Source organism: Mus caroli, unplaced genomic scaffold (assembly GCF_978045245.1).
Source record: "Mus caroli unplaced genomic scaffold, Mus_caroli_1 scaffold_6, whole genome shotgun sequence".
NCBI classification, from domain to species: Eukaryota; Metazoa; Chordata; class Mammalia; order Rodentia; family Muridae; genus Mus; species Mus caroli.
In genome coordinates, this window is record NW_028227261.1 from 59,420,096 (window position 1) to 59,439,043 (window position 18,948).

General features: G+C 40.9%; 1 protein-coding gene across 1 annotated transcript in view; it reads left to right on the plus strand.

Moving 5' to 3' along the window:
• LOC110293363 (cytochrome P450 2J3-like) overlaps positions 1–10,079 on the plus strand; it is a 39,329-nt gene extending 29,250 nt beyond the window's left edge. Inside the window, exons 7-9 of the mRNA XM_085838426.1 lie at positions 4,950–5,137; positions 7,505–7,643; positions 9,804–10,079. Of these exons, the coding sequence (XP_085694552.1) occupies positions 4,950–5,137; positions 7,505–7,643; positions 9,804–9,982 (506 nt within the window). The 3' untranslated portion in view covers positions 9,983–10,079. The remainder of the gene's footprint in view (positions 1–4,949; positions 5,138–7,504; positions 7,644–9,803) is intronic.
• Positions 10,080–18,948: the final 8,869 nt, after the last annotated feature.

Sequence of the window (18,948 nt, forward strand, 5' to 3'; positions counted from 1 at the left end):
TAAATAGCAAACTCGGATCTTCGTGTTTGCATAGCTATCACTTTGTTACTGAGCTTTCTTTCATGCCCAGCCTTTTTTCTTTATTGATACAAAATGTATATATTATTACATCTATATATGTTTATGTGTTTGTTATCTGAAATTCTGTTGCTGTGATATAATAGTATAACCAAACCAGTTTGTATATTTGAGAGTTTATTTTAAATGACAGAGTCTATAATTCTTCAGGATGTATGGCAGTGAGTAACATGACCAAGAAGCTGAGGTCTCACATTTCAACTGCAAACATAAAACAAAGAGAAAACTGGAAGTAGGACAAGTATAGAACCCTCAAAGCCATCCCCAGTGGCATACTTCCTCCATCAAGGCTCTACTTCCTAAAGGATCCATGGATTCCTAAACCACCTCCTAGGACTAAGTGTTTAAATACTACAGCCAATACTTTACATTTCTCAATTAATCTTCTTCATTTGGGCCATTGTTCTTTATAGACTCATGGTATGTTATGATAGGAAATGCATTTAGTCTAACTTAAAAGTCCCTGTAGACTTTAGCTGTTCAAAAGTCCAAAGTCGTTTCAGACACTGAAGGCAATCTCTTAACTGTGACCCAATGTAAAGCCCAAATGCAGATTTATAGACTTCCAGCATTCACTGGCAGGGAGTATACATTTTCATCCCTGAACAAAAGAATAGAGGTTTAGTGAGGAAATGCTTAAACAAAGAGAAATGAAATTCAAGAGGTCAAATGCCAAATACATAGAATTTCGTTTCATAGCACTAAGATGTCTCCACCCACGTGCCTTTGCTGCCTGCAACATAAACTCTCTCTAGGGATAGATCCACTCCCTATGTGAAGTCTCCTTTGTAGGGTCTTAGGGGTGCCACATCTCCAATGTGTTAGGGATTCTACTGAACTTGGGCTTCACTTTCAGAACCCTATGCAGTGGCCTTTTATAGACTTCAAATGGGGACTCCACTGTTAGATGTCATCTTTCCTCAGTAGCTATCTGAACATCCAAAGGAAGAATCATCATGCCCGGCACTCTTTCATCTCCCAAACCTCTAAAGCACTGACATGTTCAGCTGCCCTACTGTGATAGCCTATTGCCCTCTGCAGCACATTTGAAGTAGATTTTGTTTTCATGAAGGAGGTTTCCCTCCTTGTATCTTCTCCTTTTACAAATTGGAAGCTTAGCTGAGTGTTGTCTTACCCTCCATGAACCCTTCTCATGGTTCAGTGAAGAAAGTAGGCATTTCTTTAATTGATCTCTTTAAAGATTACATAAGCCTCCAATTCAGCATAGGCTTCAGAGACAACATTAAGCTTTTTAGTGCTTTTTTTCCCTCAAAGCTGTATGTTTTTAACTTCATTCTGACTACCGTGCTCTTTCAAATTGTAGAGCTAAAAGTTAATAGCCATGCCAGAGACTCAATGTTATACTTTATTAAAATGTTCATTGACAAAAAAATATAGGCCATTACTTTTAAAATTAGCCTCCAGAAAGCTCTTAAGGCAATGGCACAAGGCCAATAGACTCTTTGTCAAAGCATAAGCTGAATGGATTTACAGCTCAGTTGTTGCTCAAGCCCTCCCTACCCTCTGAAGCATCATGACCTAGAACTATATTAGTGTATTTTATACTCCTACTAGAATGGCCTATTAAGCTCTGCTTACAAGGTTGACTTCTAAATTAATGTTGCAAAGTCCTTCACATCTCTCAAAAATAAATAAAATAAAGCCTAGCATGCCCAGGTTTCCCACAGCAGCAACCCAGTTTCTTTGTATCATTTTCTGTATTAGTTATTCTTATATGACTGGATAAAACTCCATGACCAAAAGCAGTTAACAAAAGGAAAAGATACTTTTGGTTTATGGTTCCAAGAAGAGACTCTATAAAGGTGGGGAAGGCTTGGCAGCTAATAGCCAGAGCAAGAAACTAAAAATAACATCTCAGCTACATACAGGAAACAGAAAGCTATTCAAAACTGACACCAGTGACGAAATTCTTCCAGCAAAACTACACTTGCTAAAGGTTCTATAACCTCCACAAATAAGAATTGGAAGGAAGTGTTCAAATACCCGAAACTATGGGAAACATTTTTATTCAAACGCCTGCAATATGCATCTTGCATTACAATTTAAAATGCATATCTGCCTGAATATTTAAACTTTACAAATCATGCAAACCACCTTGGATAAGATTTGACTTCTGTAGCAAAGGCTCCAAAATATCAATAGATTTACATGACATTTATTGCACCTATGTTTATTTTGCAACATGCACTGTAATTAAGAGATAGGACCAACCAGAGCATTGATGGACTGTGAATGGATAAAGAATGACATTCATGACCTAGAAACACAAATCAATCATGAGAAAAAGAAATTTTGATAAGTACTCTAGCATAGATGAGCTTTCAGGATACAATGCTACGTAACCAACTGGAAGACTGTACAAACCACTCAAAAAAGTTATCTAAAATAGTTAACTTCCTAAAGACAAAATGTGGAATGAGTGTAGGGAAATACTAAACATATGTAGTGGACATTAGACTTCAGTTCCAAACAATTCCTTAGAATTTACATATATAGCAATATGATCATACTTAATAATTATGATTTGTAGCCTTAAACTTGTTATGATGATCTGTGTTTGGTGGAAGACACATTTATCTATAATACTTGAGAGTCTGAGGCAGAAGTAGCACAAGGTTGAGGTTATTTGTCTACAAAGGAAGGCTCTACCTCAAAAACAAACCATGGCTATTATGGTAATATTTTGTTAGATGCATATCCCTAATTAAGTATTTACGGATGGTAGTGCACTGATGGATGTTTATTTCTCTCACAGAAGAAACCTCTATAAACAATATCCAATAAAGGGCTTATTCCAAATTCCTTTCAACTTGTTACTGAGTTAAACAGGAAGTGAACTCCAAAACTCTCTAAACTGGATGCCACGAGGACTCCCTTTGTATCCACAGGCAAAGAACAGAGGAAGGAAGCAGGGAGCCATCTTTTTCAGAAATTGACACAAAATAAGACATAATGTCTGTTTCCACATTACAGGGAAGAACTTAGTCACATGCTCACATTGACTCAAAAAAAAATTTAGAAATGACATTTTTTAGATGGACAACAGTAGAATCTCTGTCAAGATAGAAAATGGTGAAACTATAAAGAACAGGTCTGGCAGTTTTGATTCCTTGTTATGCTTATATTAGTTCATGTAATTATCAAAACATTATTAAAATAAGTCTTATTTACTCTTAGAAGTCAGAGGAGGAAACTGAGTCAGAAAGTATATAAGTAGTTTCAGCAACAATAATTGCAACAATGCTCACTAAGATTTTGCAATGTACCTGCCACTCTGAGACATCTCCTTAGGAAATCACAGTCTGCAGTTATTCTGTAATTGAAATAATTCTGTGAAGTTCAATTACCAATGGAGTGGTGTTAGGAAGTAATTTGTCTTGTGAACTGCATCAGTGAGTTTTAAAGAGATATTAGGCCAATGAGATTGTTGATCTCATAAAGGTACCGGGCTGCAGGCCCACCATCCTCAGTTCAATCCCCAGAACCCAGATAGTACAAGAAGGAACTGAATCCTTCAAGTTTTCCTCTGAACTTCACCTTTTCCCTTTGGAACATGTACAAGTGCACACAAATAGAAAATAGAATATTTTAAAATGTATTTAAAAAATAACAGAAACAAAAGTTATTTCCTTATCCCTTAGAGAGAAGAACACAGCAAAACTGTCATCTAGAGACAGGTTAATCAATATCACATTTTAAAAAAAAACTCTCTTGACATCTTGATTGTAGATATCTGAGATTATCAAATTCTGAAAACTTGCCCCTTTTTTGTATATAAAAAAGTAGGTGAAGTGAACTTATTTGCAGAAGCCTGATTGGCTACTGCTATGAGCTTAGCCATGCTGATCACAGCTATTCACTTCTGCGTAGGTTTAAAGCTGTGGCTATGTTGTAAGCACAAGGAAAATTAGAATTGACAGTTTTTCTAAACCTTTGAGAAGGTAAGAAATATGGTGTTTCTTTGTAAACAGAAATGTAAGAAAATAACTCCAAAGTTTGTCTCTGTAACTCCTTCCATGGGTATTTTGTTCCCTATTCTAAGGAGGAATGAAGTATCTAAATGTTGGTCTTCTTTCTTCTTGATTTTCTTGTGTTTTGCAAATTGTATCTTGGGTATTCTAAGTTTCTGGGCAAGCAGAAGGAAGACCAATGTATGGATACTTCATTCCTCCTTAAAATAGGGAACAAAATACCCATGGAGGGAGTTTCAGAGACAAAGTTTGGAGCTAAGACAAAAGGATGGACCATCCAGAGACTACCCCACCCAGGGATCCATCCTATAATCATCCACCAAATGCAGACACTATTGCACATGCCAGCAAGATTTTGCTGAAAGGACCCTGATATAGCTGTCTCGTGTGAGGCTATGCCAGTGCCTGGCAAATACAGAAGTGGATGCTCACAGTCATCTATTGGATGGAACACAGGGCCCCCAATGGAGGAGCTAGAGAAAGTACCCAAGGAGCTAAAGGGATCTACAACTCTATAGGTGGAACAACATTATGAACCAACCAGTACCCCAGAGCTCGTGTCTCTAGCGGTATATGTAGCAGAAGATGGTCTAGTCAGCCATCATTGGGAAGAGAGGCCCCTTGGTCTTGCAAACTTTTTATGCCCCAGTACAGGGGAATGCCAGGACCAAGAAGCAAGAGTGGGTGGGTAAGGGAGCAGGGCGGGGATGGGGGGAGGGTATAGGGGACTTTCAGGATAGCATTTGAAATGTAAATGAAGAAAATATCTAATAAAAAATTGAAAAAAAAAAAGAGAAAATAACACCTTGGAGACAACTTCTCTGTCTTCATTAGAAAGTACCAAACCTTGAAGCTAACAGATCCCCTATTTTCTTGCAGAGAAAGTACACTCTGAGGTTGACAGGGTGATTGGACATGGAAGACAGCCAACCATAGATGACCGAGACTCCATGCCCTACACCAATGCAGTGATCCATGAGGTGCTGAGGATGAGCAACATCATCCCCATGAATGTTCCCAGGGAAGTAGCAGCTGATAGCACACTGGCCGGATTCCACCTGCCTAAGGTTACCCTGCACTCTTAGCTTCTTATCTCCAGTCCATCCTTGGCATTATGTGAAGAACACAAACATGTAGTTCTGCCCCCAAGAAATCATGTGAAATGGAAGAGAGATGGTATTCATAACAGAATGTGAGCACTCTTCCAATGTATCTAGGTGATAATTATATGTATCATGGAGAGTACAGAAAGGAACATTCCATTTGCTTAAAGTCAAATTTGCTTAAAGTTGAAAATCCTAGTCTCTTCTTGTACTAATGTGGGCTCACAGGAGTCAGCATTTCTTCGCCATATTCATGCTCAAAGGTGGTTACCCAGCTTTTACTTACTACCTCATAGTTTACAACTTTCTATCTCACAAAGAAAACCAGTCCAAAGTGAAATATTAATTATAAGAAATGGAGAAGAGAAAGTAGATAGTTGCCAAGAAAACATGTTCTGAGGATGTTTCTTATTTCAAAATGTCTCAATCCACTCTTCATAAGCATTAATCCCCAGTATACATTTGAATGTTATGGCTAGATGAAAGAAATTTACATAAGGTCTCTCTACTTTAATATAAAATGTCATAGGATTTGGGATTCACATCTAAACCTGTTCTGAATGTTCTTACTCCACTGAACTTATTACATTAAAATTGAAAGCTCTTCCTTATATTTTTCTTCATGGATCCCTCTTACATCCCTTTGTTCCCAGACCCAAGCTTAGGATCTACTCGGGATTTCTGCAAAGTGCTCTCCTGACCATATCACACTTTTTCCGTTCAAGGCACAATTATTATCCTTTCCATTCTTTCTCTACACTGTATACTGATCAAAATCAGTGTTCTGTTGTAATCTTCTAGACAATTATCCATTACTACAAATATGCTGTTCTCAGGAAAGCCTTCAGAGTTGGGATGAGAAGAGTCTACCCCAGAAACACAGATACAACCATGCCTTTATCCTCAGAGAGACAATCTAAAATAAACCTTTGCCATGGACTGTCAATTTCAACTCTAACATCAGCTCTAAACACTGAAAACCTAAGTAGATAATATACAAGTAAAGCAAAGAACCATGTTTTTTTTTAACCTTACCTGTAGCTAGTTGCAGAAGTATATGCATCTCTGCCCACTGTGTGACTCTGAAAAAATTGTTACTCTCTCAAGCATTGATTCCTACATCTCTACAATGCAGTGCATCCCATGACACAGAATAATGTGTAGCCTTCATATGAAGGAGGGACATACATGTAGAAATTCCCACTCTATATAGCAGTTATACTTTTTATTGTTCACACACCTTAGATTTTTTTCTGTCTTTAAAACATCCTGAACAGAGTGACCATCTAAGTGAAGGCTTATATATCATGAGAATGTCCAGAGGGAAGCAACCTGTTTCTGCCTAGATGTAGATAGGCTGGAGAGAGGAACAGAGCGTGAGAGGGAACAAGAGAGGTTCTAAAGGAAAAGATACAAGTTCTGAGAATAAAAAGAGTATTAGACTTTAGTCAGACAGTGTAGGAGAGGAAGTGTTCATGACAAGGTAAAAATGTTTAAAGGGATTAGAAGGATTAGAAAACTGGGTTATTTGATGAAACTAAATATCAGCCTATGGCATCTTAGGCAGTGGGGAAAACTGTCCTTGGAGAATCAAATAATGCCTCCTCCTACTAAGATTGATGGAAACATTCTACAGAATGGATCATGAAAATGATGGGAGGTGGGAGTGTGGAATGGTTAAGTTCTGTTCATGGCATATTCATTGTCAGCTGTGCTGCAGATGTGTGTCAGAGAGCACAAGGGCCTGCCCTAAAGTGAAAGTGAGAACTGGTAATTGACATGACAGAATCAAGAGAACTGAGAGAATGGTTCAGGAATAGAATGGGGTGGGTGAATCAGTGTGAGGTAAAGGCACACTCTGGGGAGTCCATACACCATGCTAGGAGCCTGGTGGGCTGGGCTAGCTTATTCTGCATGCTTGATGTTTTCCTAAACCTGCATATGGGCAGGGTTCAGAAGCTCCATACTGAGGCCTAATAATAGAAAAGCAGAGACGGTAGACACACAATTTTCTTTTGTAGACCGTCCATAGTCCTCAATGTAGGAAATGGCTTGGTTGATAGTTACTACATTTCCCATTATCTTCCCATGAATGGTTACATGTCTTTTCCCTAAGTATTTGCTGACCTATTACCACAGACTAGCATCTTATATTAAAGAAAATCTAATGTCCCTGGAATATCCTAAGGACACACATTCTATCATTGTTCTGAACTAAGGACAGCTTAGTGGAGAGCTTAGGTTGTGAACAGGAATGGAATGGTGGGAACCACCAGCCCTCACAACATGTGTTCCACAATTCAAGCCTTGTCTCTTTGCTTTCTTCTTTAGGGCACCATGGTTCTGACCAATTTGATGGCTCTTCATAGGGACCCCAAAGAGTGGGCCACTCCAAATACCTTCAATCCGGAGCACTTTTTGGAGAATGGGCAGTTTAAGAAGAGAGAATCTTTTCTGCCATTCTCATTGGGTGAGTGGTAATGAGAAGGAAACTTGTCAGAATCCCACCTCATCACTTCCCTTCTCTTCTGCCCAAAGACCTCTGCTCTAATTTGAACATCTCCTAATGTCCCCATCTTGTGCAACTCCAAGGTATTATTTGAAGCTCAGTGTTCTCTAGACCTAGCACTGCTTAATGCCTCATCTTTCTCATGATCTCCTTTGCCTCTGGTGAAAATTTTGGCTTCCCTTGTTTTCCCCACATCACTAGACAGAGAGACCAAACTCTCTGCCTCTTTACCATAATAAAATCTGAATACATTCCTTCTTTTCAAAGCCTTTAAACACCCTAATTAATTTTATGTGATTTGCACTGAAAGGTCAACATCTTAGATTTTATTGGGAGGAGTGGGGATGCTGCATGTGAAAGTGGCTACTGACTCACTCTGATGGGAATATCAAACAATAGTTGTTAACTGTCCTTTGCAAAACTGAATTGGGTTCTGTCCTATACAATAACTCCTTGAACAAGTAAGGCATTTGTCTTTTATGATTTTAATTGCATCTTTAAAAATCTAATTAGACGTATTTGTCTTCTGCAACTTGATATTCATAATGAGGGATGTAGTGATGACCCTCTTTCTTCTGTTTTTTCTCCAGCCAGTTATGAACAAATACTTGTAGCCTTGCAGTTTTTGAGCTTGTATCAAACGCCCTATTTATTGCTCTCTATATATTGCACATCTTTTTTCAAATAGTTTTACAGTTCCTTAGTTCCATAAATAAGTACTGAGCATGTATTGTGTGTAAAACACACACAAGTGAGCAGGACAGAGTGGAATAGGCAATGAGGCAGATCTCCCACTTGGATCATGTGTCTCACTGCAGCCTTTCAAGCTGGAATCAGTGAGCAGCCCCGAAATAAAGACAAAGACCTATCCAGATGTACTGGATCTGAAGCTCAATATCCACAAGGCTTTCTCACATTGAAGCTTGTGTTTCCTAACACTGCCTCCAGAAGGTGACTGCACAGAAACCACAATGGCAAACTCTGGGCTGCCCTGGGAGTGCCTGTCTGGTACTGCTTCTGCTCTTTCCCCTTCCCTGTGCTTCTAACACACCTTTGTTGATCTTTCACAATTCATTTTAATAGGAAAGCTGGCAAAATATAGGATATCTGTCGAGTCTTCCCATTCACAAAACAGTTAAAAGATTTGAATTACAGTTCAAAATCTCAGCTATGTATTTCATTTATTCTAATTATTCTTATTCCTGAAAGTGTAGAATATGACTCTTTTTTACGTTCCACCTAAATGAGCTACGTGTTGTTTCCTAGGACTTCAGTGAAAATAAAGTTAGTATATCCCCATGACTTTCACAGGAAGTTCACTCTCCAGGCCAAGTGAAGCCTGCATATGTGCAATCTCTTCATATTGCAAAAATCTTTTTCCTGTAGAAGATTCATATCTCATCCTATAATATTCTCCTATCTACACCAGCACTAAAATAAAAACAGCAACACAGAGACACCACTGGTGCTTTGTCACTGACAGTTGTATTGCTCCCTCTTAATTAGAGGGTCCATTAGCAGACAAATTATGTTGAACAATCACCAAGATAATGTGGTTGTTAGTAATCTAGTAGGAAAAGAGGATTAGTAAGTATTTAATCTTATAAACAAACTCCACTTTACAGGGGAGCTTTTTTTTTTCTTTTTACTCAAGACCATGTGCCACAACAATTAGTAAAACTGGTCAGGATTGAGTTTTCACTCCTATTTTCATTTTTTCTCTATTATATATACAAGATAGATGACCTTCCCAGTTAGAGACCTCTCTACCTTATAATTTCATGAGTTCATGTCCTATGCATTAGTTAGAATTTTGCTGCATAACAAGCATTCAAAACTACATTATTTATATAGATAAAAAACAATATCTATAGTGGTTTTCAGGTCAGTCAGTGTCTTAACTAATCTTAATCTGACATACATGTTAAACTGTCCATAACCCTCTGGGTTGACAAAGCAGCATTCTGGATTTTCTACTACAACCCTATCTTTGATGTGCAGCTCCTTTTCTTCCCAGTTCAGAGTCAATTCAGGATTTGCAGTAGGAAGTTGGGGACTCCATCCCCAAAGCACACCACAGTCAGCTGAGAAAGTAACTCCTCTTCTGTTTTTTTCCAACAGGAAAGAGAGCTTGCCCTGGAGAACAACTAGCCAGATCTGAGCTGTTTATTGTCTTCACTGCTCTTATGCAAAAATTTACCTTCAAGCCTCCAATAAATGAGAAGTTGAGCCTGAAGTTCAGAATTGGCCTCACACTTTCTCCAGTCAGCCATCGCATCTGTGCTGTCCCTAGACATTGATGCTGGAGAAGCAAAGAGAAAGGAAGGAAGAAATGACATGCACTTTCAAACCACTTGTGCCTACCAACATAGGAGGAGACAGGATGAAGGTGATGGAGAAAAGATGGGAGGAACTGGAGTAAGGAAGTTGAATCAAATTCCGGGACTGACCACCCCACCCCACCCCCACCCCCATCCCCACCCCCCACCACCCAAGTTGGTTCTGAGTATATCATTTATGAGCTCATAAAATTGCTGAAAGAGTAATTATTATTTTCATTTTTAAAGTATATATAAAGGGATCTGGTGTGTTAAAACAACTATTTAATTCATAAGTCACATTAAAAGAGGTATGCCTTCAACTTTTGTCTATCTTCTTCCTGTAGACATACAATTGTTTCTGGCTTGTTGAAATGGTTCATTTGGTAATGGTACAAAGAGAGCATCAGAGTTAGAACTGGGCATTTGGGGGCAGTCACAGAAGTAGGACATGAAGACTCTTCCATTCTGAATGTAGCTACCTCATCTTGCTCTGCATCTGAGTTCTCCTCTTGGAAGTCAGGTAGAAAGGGATGATTCACTGGTCTCAGGCAGACAAATCAAGCTCACTGAAGCAGTTTCTGCAATTTATATATTGCAGTTGGATCTTGATCTCTGATCTAGGGCTGGGTAATGTATAATTACTGATAAGCAAACCCTAGTAGCAAGTTTAGGGAGAAAATGGTAAATATATTTTGTATTCAGGTACATGAGTCAATCTGAAGCCCTTGGGATTATTGGAAGTTCTCTGCCTTTGATCCCTGATGTTGTTGATCTGGCTATAAAAGCCATGGCTCTCATCTTGAAGGGAATAAGAATCAGATTATTCTGGATCTACTTTGAATGATCATGGCCAGGGATCATTGCATGTTCCAACATGAAAGCAGTTTTATAGTTTTACAAAAAAAAAAAAAAAAAAAAAATATATATATATATATATATATATATATATATATATATATATATATATAATTTACAGAACATAAAATCCTTACACCAAGACAGAGGAGGCTTCCCTAGAGGCCTCAGATGCTCTCTGATCACATTCTAAGCTTTTTGGTTGGTGGAATGCTGGATCCAGCATGGTTGTCTGTGTAAGAGGTGGTGTGACACAGTTCCTGTCCCTAGAGTATTGTCAGACCATTGATCCCCACATATGCTGATAACTGCTGTTGGCCTAGAACTAATCTATTGTATCAACTATGAGTTTTACTTTTAATCTCTCTTTCTGGGGAAATATACTTCCCCCACTATTCAGAACTAATCATTCCATAATAAATGAAACAGATGTAGTTCTCAGGAGTACAGAATAGAGATGGTCATGAGGCTGTGGAAGATGAGGAGCAGACCTTCCCTTTAGCATTTAAAGGCACAGGAAAGGATCTAGACAACATAACCACAGAGGCCACATGACAGGTCATTTGTAGAAGTTGTTCATTGTGAGACTTGGCCTTGAATTTAGAATTATGAGGAGATACATATACCCTGCAGTCCAATGACTGCTGCATTAATTACCCAGGATGAATTTGACATAAAGAATTAAAATGATCTCAAGAATAAAAGGCAAAAATAGAAAAAGAAGGAATCTATATATAAAAAACAAACAAATGATAGATGGGTTTATCTTACAGGATGAAGGCATGTATATGACCTAGAAACAAATATTATTAGAAGAGTATATGAGGCCATGGAATTGCTAGACATTAAACAAATAATAGAGATAAAAGATGATGAACAAGCATATAAAAAGTTAGTACGTCAGGCTCCTCCCCATTTCCATCCCTGTTGTCCTAAGCTATTGTTCTCGCAGGCAAGAACACACTCAGACGACCGGATTCTTCTGCAGCAAAAGCTTTATTGCTTCTTCAGGAGGGAAGACCCAGAACCCAGAAAATGGTGCTGCTTATATAGCCCTCAGTGTGGCGTGTCAGCACCTGATTTGTTGCTTGCCCATCACCTCATTACTACGCCCCGAGATCAGCAGTGACTTGGCGTGAATTCACTCTCGCACCTGCGCACAAGGCTTGTTTACTAGTTAGGCACAGCAGAAGCCAGCGCCAACTTGTAATGGCGATTGCTAGCGGCTCTCCACATCTCCCCCTTTTTGTTTTATTAAAATGAGGCTGGATTAGGTCTGTGTAATTATGTCCATCCGCTGTGGCTCCTGTCTTAGGTCTTTCCTCTAATGTCACAGCCTTCATAGCGTAACCCTATCGCCACCGGGCCCCATGTCTTAGGTTGATCTGTGCGTGAGGAAAGTTGCCTGCCCCTGGATACCGCAGTGCTATGTGACAGTAACTAATAAATGACCTAGGGCAAACTCTATCAAAGAGGCCAGCCAAAAAATGAAGAACTCAAATGCCGACTAATCCTTGAGCATAGATAGCCAGATTTCGGGGGAGGCCCCTTGTTCAATGGCCGCAAGTGCTTGAACAATGACGACCTTGTCACGTGTTTGTTGGGCTCTGAGCTTGCAAACCAACCAGAGCATGAACACAAGTCCACAGCAGATGGCAGTACCAAATAAACCTACCCCCACTCATTCCTTAAAATAAGAAAATGCAGATGAAATCCAGGAGGAGAGGCCCTCTGTCAATGACAGGTCCACTCGCATTGAGTTGATCCTTAAAACTGCTGCCCTCAGGGCCTCAAGGGTCTCATCAAACCCCTCGGACCAATTTCCTGCAAGATACAAGGAGAGCTGTCTAGACAGATTAGCTGCACGAGTAAACTTTTCATATTGGACACTGGTAATACACAGAGCGCCCAATTTTCTTTCACAACCCAACTGGGCCAACTGGTATAGGACGCCTATCTGTTCCTCAACCAGGTCAAGGCGCTAATTCAAAATCATCACCCTCCCTTCAACTGGGAACTAGCAGAAGTTTGGACATTGATGGCATTAGTAAGATCGACTGAAAGCTGATTTAATTTTGTGCCTGTTTGGACCGTACTAGCCATAGCATACCCTGCAGCTGTAGCAGCAGCTGCACTGGCTGAAATTGCTATGATCACGGCAGCAGTAATGCCAAAATCTCTTTTTTGTCCAAACAGGGATAAGGTGGAGGGTGTTTCCACCAGAACAGGGATCCAACGTGGGATCCGGGCCACCATGGCGTGGGTGTCCTTTGTTACATCCCAACATTGAGAAATCCAACAGGAATTATTTCCACAGCTTTCAAATGAATCATTAGACAAAATAAACAAAAAGGGAGGATAGATACATACTGGAGTCGATACATAGCTGGTTGGATTAATCTATGTCTTATTTAAACCAGAGATTTCTTCAGTATGAATTATATAATTTTTGTTGGTCCATATGCCCCAATCAGGGTATAATTGGAGAGACCAGTGTAAATGGCCTTTCCTAAAGCACCTGCTTTTAAGAAAACAAGGGGATTAAGATCTGTACAGCTTCCATTAATCCCACAAAGTAGCCATTTGCAGTAAGGGCTCATTCTGCGGTCCTGCAAGAAGAGGCCCGTTCTCATTACAAACTCTTCTTCAGGCCCAAACTACATATTGGGGGAGAAGGTAAAATATTTGTGCTCATCAATCCATCTGGCTACAGACGACTGGCAGTCTGACCATGGTGGCAACTCCCCTACATCCTCTCCACCACAATGAGGAGCAATCCTGAGTTGACGAGGACGCTCCATTTCATTCCAATTGAGAGATGGGAATGTACTGTTTAGCCAGACTGTCGATTGCCACCAAAACCATGTAACATGAATAATATCATTGTTTCCTTTTCCTCGGGTTTGGGTGAAATTTACAGTCCCACTATCCAAAAATGATCCTAACATACGAATACTGAGCTGAATACAGTCCCCCTTTTGCGATAATTGAAAACATAGGGAACCCTGTTCTTGGAGGGAGCGATTTTCTCCTAACGGGACCCGCAAAGGGTCAAATGGCAAATATGGTAAGTCCAGTTTTTTATTAGTAGTAAAGAATTTTGGAAAAACTATAGCATCATGGCGAACTGGCATTGGTTTAGGGAAAGCCTAGGGAATGACCCATCTCTGTTCGCCCATCATACTAGGAACCTGAGACAAGTTCAGAATTGTCAGAATCAGGAGCAGTCCTCGGGAGGTCAGCATCTTCCACACCATCCTTGATTAATATCTTGTGGGGGAGTCGTTCCAGCAGCCAAAATGGGTTGTCTTCACTCTGTGGAAAAACACAGACAGCTCCCCTGGATCTTATTAAAATAGGATCCGGGCCTTTCCACAGATCAGATAAGACATCCTTCCATTTCACCATTTCTTTTGGTCTATCAGTGTCTGAGCTATGTCAATCAGCTGCAGAGCGACCTTGCTTGCCAAGATTCAAAAAAATTAAGTGTGAAGAGTGCCATGGATACAGCTACTCTTGGCGCTGAGGGCAGAGTCTCATCAACTCCCCCCTTTTGTTTTATAAAATAAGACTTGAGTGTATGATGGGCACGTTCAACAATGCCTTGTCCTAGAGGATTATAAGGAAGGCCAGTCAGGTGAGTGACATCCATTTGATGACAAAATTGCTGAAATTTAGTAGAGGTGTATGCTGACCCATTATCAGTTTTAAGGATTGTGGGCTTGCCCCAAGCATTTCAAGCTTCTAAACAGTGCTGTATAACATGAGAGGCTTTCTCACCTGTTAAAGGTGTAGCAAACATAACACCAGAGCAGATGTCAATGGAAACATGTAAATATTGATTTCTTCCAAAGGAGGAAATATGAGTGACATCCATTTGCCAGACCTGTAATGGCCTGATGCCTCGGGGGTTTACCCCTACATGAGGAGTAGGCAAAAATTGACAACAATTTTGACATTGGGTGAAAATGTCACGAATTTCTTTCCTGTTTAAAGTGAAACGGCGGCATAAAGTTTCAGCCGTCATGTGGAAGCGTTTATGAAACTCCCTTGCAGCCTCTGCCTGCGAGGACAGAGCAGCAGCCACGATTCTAGTGGCTTTGTCTGCCAAGTCATTTCCATGAGACATGAGGCCAGGAAGGCCAGAATGAGCCCTGACATGAGTAATATACACAAGATGTCTTCTATGTAACAGGGCAGACTGAATTTGCTGAAAAATGTGAACAAGCTTGTTAGAGGATCTAATTAAACCAGCAACTTCAAGCGTATTAACTGCATTAACCACATATAAGGAATCAGATACAATATTGAGTGGTCCCAGGAAAGTTTCAAGGACCTCCAGTACCACCAAACACTCTACAACCTGGGGTGATGTCTCATTATATTGTTTAGATGTTACTTGGCCATTTACTACATATGCACCTATGCCAGATTTGGATCCATCTGTATACACTACTACCCCATCCGGAAGTGGGTGTTTGGCTGTTATTACTGGAAACACTATGGATTGGCTTAAGGCAAACTGTAAAATTGAATGTTTTGGATAATGATCATCAATTTGTCCTGAATAGGAGGCAACCAAGACTGCCCAATCATTAGTTGTTGCTGCCAGGGTTTGAACTTGAGCAGAGGTATAAGGCACAATTTGCATATGAGGTTCTTTCCCAAAATGAGTAATGGCTGCTTTTATCCCCCGAAGTGCAAGTTGAGCAACTGCATTAGGATACCACTCAATAATTTTTGCAGGGGAGGCATTAGGGTGGACCCACAATAAGGGTCCATTTTGCCACAAGACTGCTGTTGGTAACTGTGCAGTTTTTAATATGCACAATTCAAATGACTTCGACTCGTCAATGTGTTGTAATTGAGCATCTTGTAAGGCCTTTTCTATAGTTTGTAAAGCTTGACCTGCAGCTGGGGTAAGTGCTCTGTGGGAGGAGATGTGGGTATCTCCCTCTAATATATCAAATAAGGGCTTTAATTCCACTGAGGGAATTTTCAAAAACGGTCTTAGCCAATTAATATCTCCCAGCAATTTTTGGAAATCATTCAAGGTATGTAGTTGATCTTTGCGAATCTCTAAATTTTGAGGAACAATTTTGTCAGGATAAATGATTGACCCTAGGAAGGCTCCCATTCGAGCAACTTGCAACTTTTTGGTGGCCACCTGCAATCCCCATTGCCCTAACATTTTTATTAATATAGGGTATGCATCTTGTAATAACTGTGAAATTTTATGGCAAATCAAAGTATCATCCATGTAAAGTACCAGAATTAATGATGGAAAATGATTTTTAATTGACTTAAGTTCCAATTGCACATACAGTTGACATATGGTGGGGCTATTTGCCATCCCCTGAGGTAGGACCGTCCATTGGTATCTTTGATCAGGCTCTAAATGATTAATGGCTGGGATAGTAAATGCAAATCTTTGCCTATCTTGAGGGCATAAAGGTATAGAGAAAAAAAACAATCTTTAATATCTATAATTATAATTTCCCAATTTTTGGGTAAGGCAGAAAGCAATGGTAGCCTTCCCTGAACTGGCCCAAACAGGCACATTTGTGCATTATTTGCTCTAAGATCATGTAATAAGCGCCATTTGCCAGATTTTTTCTTAATTACGAAAATAGGTGTATTCCAGGGTGAGGTAGAGGGCTCTAAATGACCCAAGCGTAGCTGTTCAGAAATCAGTTTTGTGGCTGCTTCTAATTTTTCAGAGAGAGGCCATTGAGGAACCCATACAGCTTCCTCTGTAAGCCATGGTATGGGCATGGAGCTCTCAACGGCCCCTAGGAAAAACCCAAACCTTGTCTCCCATTATTACCTTCTTGAGGGATAGGTTCCAGTCTACCCTGCTCTCCTTTCCCTAATCCTCTTCCTTCTTTATAGCCCATTTTCTTCAACATTTGAACAGCTTGTGGTGAGTATTCATTAGTCAAGGTCATTCCCAGTGCCTGTAAAATGTCTCTCCTCCAGAGATTTACTGGGAGTGGTAAAACATAGGGAGTGAATCGTCCCATTTGACCTTCAGGCATTTGCCAGCTCAAAGAACGGGAGCTAATAGTGGGGCAGGACTGATAGCCTAGCCCCCGTAAAGAATGTGATGACTGAGTAACGGGCCAGGCTTTTGGCCACCAGTAGGAAGAGATGATACTTTTATCTGCTCCTGTGTCTAAAATCCCTTTAAATTGTTTCCCTTCTATAACTAATTCTAAGGATGGCCTGGAGTCAAGAGGCATTATTAAGTAAGCAGAATCATTTCCAGTAGAACCAATCCCTCTGGCAGCTCGAGGGATACCAGAGGAAGGAAAACAGCCATGTAGGCTTGGCAAAATTATTAACTGAGCTATTCTATCCCCTTGTGAAATAGAAAAGACACCCTGAGGACAGGAACAGAGAACTTGAAGTTCCCCTTCATAATCTTGATTTACAACTCCAGGGTGAACAATAAGGCCTTGTAAGGTAAGAGAGGCCCGGCCCAGTATTAGGCCGACACTTCTGGATGGCAGAGGCCCTTTGTAGTCAGTAGGAACCAGCTGCATCCCCATTTGGGGCACCAGCATGAATCGGGTGGTGGCACGGAGGTCCAATCCAGCTGATCCTTCTGTTGCCCTGCAGACTGTGGGGTCCACCTTTTGCCTGCCAGATCCCATATGTTTTGGGGCCCTGAGACCTGGGGCCCTGATACCCGTTTTTTGGAATGGCCTCATTCTCTTCTGCTTGAGGAAATCCTGGCTGCAGGGGCCTGCCTCAAATGTCCTTGACTGAGCGACAATCTCTGGCCCAATGATACCCTTTCCCACACTTAGTACACAGTCCTGGTGCTCTCCTTTTGACAAGGGCTCTACAGCCCTTTGTTAAGTGTCCTGGTTTGCCACAATTATAGCAGAGTTTGAGCTCAGCCATGTCAGGGCACTTCTGCCCTTGTAGAATGGCAGCTGCCAAACTGGCATTAGTGAGTGGCCCTCCAAGCCCACGGCAAACCTTCAACCAGTCCTGCAATCCCTTGCTCTTTCTGAGTGTAATATCTGCCCTGCATTCCTGCGTAGCCTGTTCATAGACCAACTGTTCAATTAAAGGCATAGCTGCCTCTGGGTCTCCAAAAATTCTCCCTGCTGCTTCTGTCATTCTAACCACAAAGTCTGAGAAAACTCCTGGGTGCCCTGAGTAATCTTTATCAAATGTCCACTTGCCTCTCCCTTCCTAGAGAGTGCCTTCCATGCCTTAATGGTGGCAGCTGAGAACTGGACGTATGCTCCCCAATGGTAATTTGTCTGGTTAGTAGCATGTTGTCCCTGACCTGTAAGCAACTCAAAAGTCCATGTTCTTTGGTCCCCTTCAATGGCGGCATTGGCCTTTGCCTGTGCTTGGCAGGAGTCTTGCCACAAAGCTTTCCATTCTAGATACATTCCCATATTAGGGGCTGCAGCTTTCACTACAGTCATCCAATCCCTGGGAGTAGCAGGCCTTTCGACTTGTGCTATAGTAAAATTGGCGTTGACTCCATAGTTATGGACTGACTCAGCAAGTTCTTTAATCTGTATATACTCCACCGGAGCGTGAACTCGTCCACCATCGGCGCCTTCAAAATCCGGAAACACTTGCTGCACTTTTCTCTGTTCCTCTTTTGGAATGAATGAGTCTGAATGATACCTCTGCACATAGGGCAGAGGTGCACTAGGACCCAAAGGTCGAGGGCGGAGACCACGCAGCGAACTGACAGTTGTCTCTAGCTGTTTTTGTCTTATTCTGTGACTGATTAGCTCGTCTTTCATCTGGCTGGTATCTTTCTCCCTCATAGCGAGCCACTTCTTCCTCTAAGTCTGTTTCCTCAGAGGGGCTAATTTCCTCATCCGATTCTGAGCTACTAACAGCTAGTGCCTTGAACTCGTCTAATGGCAGATAGAAGCTCCTTCCCTTAGGTGCCTCCCCAGCTCGATCTCTCTTCGTCTCTCCCTTTCCATCCCTTTTTCTAAACTCTCCCAGGGCATTCTTTCCCTTATTTCTCTTTTCCTCAGGCTCAAGGCCCATGGAAAGGCTTTTATTCTTAGGTGCACCTTGTTTCCTCTGAACTCTTAATCTCTCTC